The following is a 9,803-nucleotide window of genomic DNA, read 5'->3' as shown; positions in this document are numbered from 1 at the left end:
GTAAAGTACTGTTTATTAATGCATATTACTTAAAACTCAAGATTGCAAGTAGATTGTGTGTAAGTACAACTTATTAAAGCTTCATATCTGAATTCGTGTAACTAACTGCWGATAAACATAATCAAATACAGGATAAACATCTCATTTTAAATATAAAAAATCTAAAATATAATTATGATAATTATTGAGTTATAACAGAATACTTAATTATAATATTTATAAAATGTTATATTATTAAACCAAAAAAAATTATATTAAACTTCAATTAAATTATAATAAAAAGATAAATTAAAGAAATTACGTAAAAATGAGAACTTTTAAATAGTTGTTTTGATATTAACATTGATATATTTTTTTTCAAATTTTTCTGATATATTCAAATTTATATTTTATTCAAAAATAAAATCATTATTGCTTTCTTAAAAAACACATAAAATCGTATTATAACATCGTCGGAGACAAATAAAAAAATAAAAATTAAAATCGAAATGTGTCTCGTTGCATTACGCAAGTACTTTTCTAGTATTTTTTTAAAGAATTTATTAAAAATATTTTAAGTACAGTTAATGTGTGGTAATTATATACTAAAATTGGATTGTTTTAAAAATAATATTTTTTTAAAGGTAAAAATATTGTGATAATGTTATTAAATTGAATTATAATAAACTACAATAATAAATTCATATAATAATCAAAATATATTTTTATTAACTGTATCTAAAATATTTTTTACTAACCGTATTTAAATATTTTTTAATAAAGAAATTTAAAAAAATATGTTAGTCACAATAAATTTTAGATTAAATTACATTTTTGGTCCTTGTAGTTTGTCAAAAGATTAATATGTCCCTTCTAACGGTTATTAATTAACAAAGTCAACTACAAGAACCTTTTAAGTGTTGTGAAATCGAAAAATTAAAGATCATCGGTGTAAATAATTTATTTTAAGGATTAAATTCGGAATTTGAGCAAACTACAAGGACTGTCGGTATAATTCACGCTAAAACATAAAATTATAACTTAATATATTATTTATGGAATGTTGAAGTTTTTCCTGACAAGGGAATAATCCAAAATAGTCATGTAAAATATTTATTTTATGATATTTAAAATAAATAAATTATAATATTATTTTCGTACTCAGAGGCAGATGATCATAGGGGCCTTGGCTCCTGGTTTTTTTTCCGATAGAGTAAAGTATCTACAGTCCATTAAGGTTTTAAGTATAAAATTCTTTTGGATCTCTCCACTATTGTTGATTCAGTCTGTTTGTGTTTCGCTTCTGTTCGTATTAAAAGTCTTGAGCTACGTATTTGCATCAAAGATTTTTTTAATGAAGTTGATCTTCGGGTATTTAGGGGCGTTTATACTTTGAAAGCGATAATACGATATTAAATAAATTATAATATAATGATGTCCATGAAATTTTTTCGGGAACAAACAAATCATAAATCTTTTTGAATTGGTTTTGATTGGATGGTTTCACTATCATAAAGAAAGTAAAATGGCAGCCCCTTCACATCAATGGACTCCTGACGTATACAAAGGAGTGCTCGATTCGCATCATTATGCTCGATAAGCATCATTATGCTCGATAAAAGGAATATTTGCGCCATCACCATCTTCAAATAAAGTATTTTCTACGGTAGCAATGATTTGGACGATACGTCCCAGGTTATTTTTTTCAAGGCGTGGAAACCCCATTAATCTTTAAAAACTTCAATGAAAATTATTGAATTCGTAAACGAAATTGATGAAAGACGGTATGAGGTCAGGAAAGAAACCCAAAATATAGTCATGGATTTGTTCCTGTGTTCGGAAACTAAAGCCGATGGTAGGGGAGACCAATAGGGTTGGGGCTTCACCTCTTCATTGAATGATTATGTGCAATTTATGCATTCGAGAACTTATATTCTATGGGATCTGTGATATTCAATTAATCTTAACCTTTCATCATTATCAATCAATGGTTCACATTAATAGTGCTAATTCATTGTAATTATTCATTAATTTCTAGAATTTTTTAAATTTATTGATAATATTTAAGGGTCAATTAGTCTTTTTGTAAAACTTTTGTTTATCCTCTTTTCTCTTTCCTCTCTCTTCTCTCCTCAATCTCTTCTCTCCGTTTTCATAAACTCGTGCCTATCTTGATAGTCCTCATAAACATATTTATAGGGGTGGCAATGGGTCAGGTTGGGTTGGGTTCGGATTCAACTCATTTATTAAACAGGTTGAAAATCTCAACTCAGACCAACCCATTTAATTAAATGGGTTGAGATTTTCAACCCAACCCAACCTAACCTATTACCAAAATGGGTTGACAGCGGGTTGACTTGTTTATGATTATTTTAACCTGGGTTGACTCATTTAATTTTAAAAAAATTCTAAAAAAGGACTAGACTATTTAAAAAAAAATTGAATAAAACACAACCACAAATACAAACAAATTGTTCAAAATTTGAATAAAACACAACCACAACAAATATATTGTTTAAAATAAGTTGGATTAGACTTTGGAAGTGATAATGGAGTAATGGACTAAAGAGTTTTCTTAGGGTTCATAATTATTAAGAGTAATGGAGGCGATTGGAATGTGGAGTTTCATCTCACGATGGTAGGATTTTTAATTAAGAATAAGGGGTTGTTTGTTTACCTCTTAATAGTTCCATTAAGAGGCAACCTCTGAATCGTTAAGAGGTTAATCTTGTTTGGCAAAAAAAAAGTCTGCCTCTTAATGGTTTTAAAACCCTCTGAATGATTTTGTATCATGGATCTCCCTTGACCATTAAGAGCCCTAATTTCATCGTACACAATTACCAAACAATTATATTTCATTTTGCACTATATCATGAGAACCTCTTAATCATTCTGACCACTTAATCATTCTATACCAAATCATTCAGCAATTGTCAAACAGCCCCTAAAACAAAATAAAAAACTAGAATACTAGATATAATATTAAGAATAAAATAAAATTAGATAATATTTTAAATGGGTTGAAAACGGGTCAAAAAATTCAACCCAACTCATTTATTTAAATGGGTTAGACAGGTTGACCCATTTATTTAAATGGGTTAAAAATCTCAACCCAACCTGCTAATTTCGGATTAGATTCGGGTTGATTTAGCGGGTTGGGTCATTTTTTTCCACCCCTACATATTTATATTAGCACATTTTGGGTTTTACAATATGACCAAGAATACATGCCTAATCACAACAACACATAGGTTTGCATGTTGGCTCAATTAAATTGGTATCACAATATGCACGCCAACATGGTATAACTATAATGAAATTGGCATTATCACAATGTGTACATACTTTTCATGTCTAATTACTTATTAATTACATGTTTCTTGGTGTGCACACTTTCCATGAGACAACGTTCATAGAGTGAAAGATGTATCTTGCAGACACGATAAGTATATCATAGTGTGCACAAATCTGAACGGTTGGTACGTGTACAAATTTGAAGGCTTGGTACATGTTTCACATTGTGCACACTTTCCAAGTTTCCATGAGACTACAAGGATAGGTCGAACTATACAAATCTGAAGTACGAGGGTAGACAGATATATTACAATGTAACACTCCTAAAATAGGAGGCAATTTAAACTTATAGTATTAAAGCGGACTAAGATTGGATCTAAGATAATCACCCAATAAGACGGGAAATAGCGAGAGAGTTTACAAACTTAATGGATGGTAACTAACGACCTACTAATCTAAATCTAGATTACAAATCAGGTGTCGTTACGATCCTCAAAAGAATAGATGTATCATCAGTAACACTATAATGGACTTCCAAAAGGTTTCCACCCGAAAATTATTGAATAAGGATATAAAGCATAAAACTAAAAACATAGCTTTAATCAAGTTGTTTTATTATACTTACCCTTGGAAGGGTTTAAACCTCGTAAGATGACAGGGAAGACCCGATTGCCATTATCAGTGATGGAACACATAAGTAAGGCACAATCCAATGTTATATAAGCATCATTGATGAATAATCAATCATTAAGATTAATCTCTCCAGGGTCCACACCTTGTTTCCTACGAAGACCCAGTGACTATTTCAAGTTACAACTAGGGAATAACATCCCGTACACTTCTAATAAAACCAAATTCTATGTTTGTGGATCTATGGCATTCTATTCATATTTATATATCTTTATAGATATATCAAACCTCATTCAATATATAAAAATTCGAACCACAAAGGTGGTGCCTGATTGGTTTGAACTTGGCTCCGAAGGTCAAAGGTATCTGGAGGTCCCATGTTCAAATCCAAGGAGGAATAAAAATCCCTTTGTGGCCATGGAGGTTCAAATGCGGTGACTCCGGGCTATCTGAAAAGCAAGTGGTCGTCCTGTGATTAGTCGGCTTGCATAGCGGGTTGGATATTCAGGTTAATCAACAAAAAAAATTGTTTACAAATTAACCATCAAGTGGGTAAAATTCCCATTTTATTAAGAAGATCCCAAAGTATGAACATTATAGTTTAAGTTCCAAGATTCATACAGACTTGAAAATAATCATCTCCCGTGTATTTAAAATCATTTCCCATACTTGTTTTATCAACAGATATAAAATTCCCAAAACTCCCGACTTTGGCTTAGTTGGTCCAAAAGCAACCAAATGTGAAATATATGAAATGGAAACTTAGAGGAAGTAAAACACATCAATTTAACATGTATATGGTTTTATAAAAGTACAGGATGAATCACAATACTAGGTTTTAGTGAAAACCTAGAAAATTAAGAAAACCCTTGAAGATGATAAATTAGATCTTGAGTTCTAGCTTAAACTCCTGGCTTGGATGATTAATAAACCTCTTACATTGGTTGGAGAAGTGGAATAAATGCTCTAGAAGTTGAATTTAATGAGGAGAGAAAGGAGGAATTCGAGTGAGAAAAGTGTAGGTGAATGAAATAAGGAAAACCCCTTTTTCGGCCCCCTTTAAGTGCAGACCGGACATCCACGCAACCTGGCCTTCGTCTCCAAGTCAGGCCACAGGTCGCGCGTGCTTAGGGAGCATCTTGTCAGTAAGATACGGAACTTTCAGCGTGACTTGAGGTCGCGGGGTACTAAATCTCACCCAGATCAATCGATTTCTCCTAGATTTCTCGTGAGGCTTTTTACCAAAACTTAACCAACAAAATTACTTTTAAGAACAAAGGATCGAGATTGAATCCCATGGTTTAGTATCAAAGAAAATTGGATAAAAATATGGGTGTTATACACAAACATTTCTTCTCGATGTCAACCCTAAACAAAGAAACTCAAAAGAGCGTGTGAACGATTTTTTTGCACACACGATAAAGAGAACACCATGATCGCATATGGTTGCAGTAGGCCAAAAACAATGACCTAAGGCAGCATATCACGATAGCATAATAGAAATAGAGGAAGAGACTATGGTGGTTGAAACAGCTAACGAAAACGGTGGTCCGAGGAGAAGAGCAAGACATAATGGTGAGAGGGGACGGTGAGGATAAGAAGGGGATGAGGATGACGAAGCACCACATAATGATGTTTCACTGTAATACACATCCACCAGGGGATTATGAACGTTACATTATTGTGACACACGTATTTTATGAACTTCGTCCTCTATAATGACAGACACTTGGTGATCAGATATCAGTTTCTTTCTTTCATGTCGTTGTTCCAATCCGCTCAAGATCATAAACTCTTGATATTGGTTTTGGATGTCTTCAATGTCAAACTAACTGACTGTTTGGAATGAGCCCAGGATATTGAATCAATTAATGATCTTCTGGTATCATATTAGAGAGAAAACTGTGTTGATCGCATTTGCCAATAATTAAAGATAAACATTAAAATAAAAATAACTGATTTGTTGCGTTGTTATTTAATTTAGACAATTAGTAAAACACCCGTGATAAATTAATTAAAAAAATATTAATCACTTAATGATTTGTGCAGGTTAGGCCTCACGGTTTTCACAATATTTGAAATTATCGTTTGATTAAGCCCTTATTATATATCATAATTATATTTAATTTTTAAGAGCAAAATAGGAAATTGGTAGATTGACCAAAATACCCTTGTGTTAATGGACCGGGAATTAACATGGTTTGGAAAATGGACCTAGCTCCAAATGAAAAGCAAACCATCAAACACTCAATATAATTATTTTAAAATAAACACGGGATCCAGATTTTGAGTAAGACACGTGGACCTAGAGTGTAATCTATACTATATTATGTAATATTTGACAAAAACTCTTAAAAACTATTTTTTATGTATGAAGTATTGTTTATTGATGTATATTATTTAAAATTCAAGATTACAAGTAAATTGTGCATAAGTACAACTTATTAAAGCTCTATGTTTGAATTCGTGTAACTAACTGCAGATAAACATAATCAAATACAAGATACACATCTCATTTCAAAGTATAAAAAATCTAAAACATAATTAGGATAATTATTGAGTTCTAACATAATACTTAATTATTATTTTTATAAAAAAAATTATATTATTAGACGACCTAAATTAAGTTACTTCGTTACGTTAAATAAAATTATAATAAAAAAATTGAATTAAAAAAATACACAAACAAAAACTTTTAAATAGTTAATTTGATACTAATATTGATATATTTTTTACAAACTTTACATGATATTTTCAATTTTATATTTTATTCAAAAATAAAAACATTATTGTTTCTAAAAACCACATAAAATCGTATTATATCGACATAGATAAAAAAAATAAAACGAAACATTAAAAATGAAAATGTGGCTCTATGCATTGCACAAGTACTCTTCTAGTTTACTCTTAAAGATAATGTCCACCCCAAAATATTGATCTGATGTTTCTAAGTGTTTTATAATACTTTTATGTAATATATTTTTTTAAAGGCAAAGATGACATCAAAAAACAAAAAAAAAAACTGCAACAGTCTTATTGAGGAATCTACGAAGAAAATATATCAAAAGGGGAAACAAGCAAAGTCCAACACGAAACAAACGAATGGCTGAAAAAGAGGAAACAACAACGGAACATCAAAAAGCAGTATAAAAGGGAACTCAAACCACATTGTCTTCCAAATAGATTTATCTTTGAGCCTAAAAGCAATCCAATTGAAGGATTGGAATCAGATATCAGCAAAGAGATCACTCAGAGGATTTACCCCCTTAAAGAAACAAGCATTCCTGGATTTCGAAAGAGAATAAGCCGTTATCCAAAAATCGTTTGTCGCACAGCCTTCAACGATCCCACAATTTGCCTCTCGCCATTAATAACCCTGAGACGAAGTTGATAGAATGTAGTTGATATTCCATGATTTTAAAATACAATTACATAACAACGAGATCATCTTGTTGTTAAGTAAATAATGATTCATTATGCATTCAACATGATCTCTACAAAACGAACAAACATATCAAAAATAATTATTTAATAATATGTTGAGTTGTTTGGTGTTTATTAAAAAAACATTTGCATAAAAATCAGAATAATAATAGTGGTTTCGTTGTTATTATTAATATATCTTTATATTATATATTGTTCAAGTAGGATTTAATATAATTAATAGATAAAATTTGGGATCACTAGAGACCAGTTTGTTTTCTTGAAACCATTTTTTTACACTTGAAATTTCACAACAAAACATAATCTTAAGAAAACAGACTGGTTTCATGTGAACTCAACTCTTAATAAATATGCACCTAAGAAATTGATGGGTTAAAATAATTATTAATTATTAATAGGTTATAAAAGGGATGCAAATAGCAAGTGGATACAAATAATAACACTAAAAATTTAATGTAATGTTGATTTAGGGGTGTAAATGATACGAGTCGAGCTCGAGTATCATTATACTCGACTCGAACTCAAAACTCAATTTCCAAGCTCGAACTCGACTCGAAAACTCGCGAGTAATAAAAATTAAAACTCGACTAGAACTCGATAATTATTCTCAAGCTCGAACTCGAACTCAAATCAAGCTCGAACTCGAGCTCGAATCAAGCTCAAACTCAAATAAAACTCGAACCAAGCTCACATGAAATTTTAGAGTTTTCTCTTATAAATTTTAAAACTTAAAGGTGTTCTCTTAGTTTTTTTTATAAAACTAAATGATCAACTTTAAACTTTATCATAAAAAAAAGTTAGAAATTTTATTCGCATCCCTATTTTTTATAACATTTTTTCTTCATTCCCTTAACATTTCTGTTCCAACATGGGACAATTTCACTAACTTTTTTTATAGTTTTTCTTCATCTTTTTTTTTTATTGTGATTTTTAAAAAAATGAAGTTTTATAATTAAATAATGCATAATTTTGTTTAAATATCTAAAAATATAAGACATTTTTATTATTTATGTATTACAAATTTTATCATAAAAACTGATTATATTTTAAAACTAATTATATATAAAATAATCGAGTATCTCGCGAGTTTTTCGTGTTGAGTATTTGGTAGCTTGACTCAACTCGTTAATATATCAAGTCAAGTTCAAGTTCGAGTCAAGCCTATTCGAGTCGAGTGTTAACCAAGTTTTAACCGAATCAACACAGATAGCTCGCAAGTTGTCTCGTATCATTTATACCCTTATGTTGATTGATATATTTAATTCGTGAATTCAATATATCGCATGAAAATTACAACAGTTACATTTTTAAAATCACTTCGTTCCATCTCTTATGTATTGGTTTGGGCAAAATCGTAAACAAATGTAACATGTTTTATTTTGATTTTTATCTGGTAAATTATATTTTTTTTTAGCATTCACAATGAATGCTTTTGGAAAACCCTGCAATTACGAGTTCAAACTAAAAGAGAATTCACTTGTGAATAATAAAGTCCAACCATCATGAAAAAACGATATTGAGAGAAAAGTAAGGCATATGGCAGGGAAATTTATAGCAGCACAAACGAAATATCAAAATTCAAGGTATGAAATTGCAACGATGATTTGTTCATACAATAAACTGCCATACATTCAGATTATAAACCCTAAAAACAGATTTGATTTTATCGAAATGAAACCCTAACCCTAAGCTCTTTCACCACGAATCCTACGAGCCAGCTGCATATCCTTGGGCATGATCGTAACTCTCTTGGCATGAATCGCACACAGATTAGTGTCTTCAAAAAGTCCGACCAAGTAAGCTTCAGCCGCCTCCTGGAGAGCAGCCACGGCGGAGCTCTGGAATCGCAGATCGGTTTTGAAATCCTGAGCGATTTCCCTCACAAGCCTTTGAAACGGAAGTTTCCTGATCAACAATTCGGTACTCTTCTGGTACTTTCTGATTTCCCTCAGGGCAACGGTTCCTGGCCTGAATCTGTGGGGTTTCTTCACTCCGCCGGTGGCCGGAGCAGACTTCCTTGCCGCCTTGGTGGCCAATTGCTTCCTCGGAGCCTTTCCTCCGGTTGATTTCCTTGCAGTTTGCTTAGTACGAGCCATTTAGAGCAGGGAATTAGAGAGAGATGAGATGAAATGTTTAGAGAGATTTTGATGGTGGATAACAATGGTGGTTCTTTGGGTTTATATTGGCGAAATTTTACGTGAGCGGGAAATTCTGAATTTTTTGGGTTTCAAGGGGTTTTTGCCGAGATAGGGTGATCCGTTGGATCAAGTGATATCGGACGGACAATTAACAAATTGACGTGGATCGTAATCCGTGTGCGATCTTTTCACCAATATATGAATTTGGTCCCCCTGGTTTGGTGATTATTTTATAATTGATTCCTAAACTTTATTTATTAGAGAAACTCCTCTGAGTATTTGGTTTAATGGAATGATTTTCAAGTATTTGAATTTTGT

The 9,803-nt window shown here is 31.4% G+C and overlaps 1 protein-coding gene across 1 annotated transcript; it reads right to left on the bottom strand.

Annotated features, from left to right (window-relative positions):
* Nucleotides 1-8,931: 8,931 nt before the first annotated feature.
* LOC112512369 (histone H3.2-like) lies at nucleotides 8,932-9,493 on the bottom strand. The gene has a single exon (XM_025118290.1). The coding sequence runs from the start codon at nucleotides 9,441-9,443 to the stop codon at nucleotides 9,033-9,035; it is 411 nt and encodes a 136-aa protein (XP_024974058.1). The 5' UTR covers nucleotides 9,444-9,493; the 3' UTR covers nucleotides 8,932-9,032.
* Between the last annotated feature and the right edge of the window lie 310 nt (nucleotides 9,494-9,803).

The sequence above is a fragment of the Cynara cardunculus genome, assembly GCF_001531365.2.
Source record: "Cynara cardunculus var. scolymus isolate 2C chromosome LG 5, CcrdV1, whole genome shotgun sequence".
Lineage (NCBI taxonomy): Eukaryota > Viridiplantae > Streptophyta > Magnoliopsida > Asterales > Asteraceae > Cynara > Cynara cardunculus.
Note: the sequence above shows the minus strand (reverse complement) of the source record. Positions and strands in the feature narration are given on the sequence as shown.

Bases quoted from the DNA above. Each gene is read 5' to 3' on its own strand.
- LOC112512369 (XM_025118290.1), bottom strand. From the start codon at position 9,443: ATGGCTCGTACTAAGCAAACTGCAAGGAAATCAACCGGAGGAAAGGCT.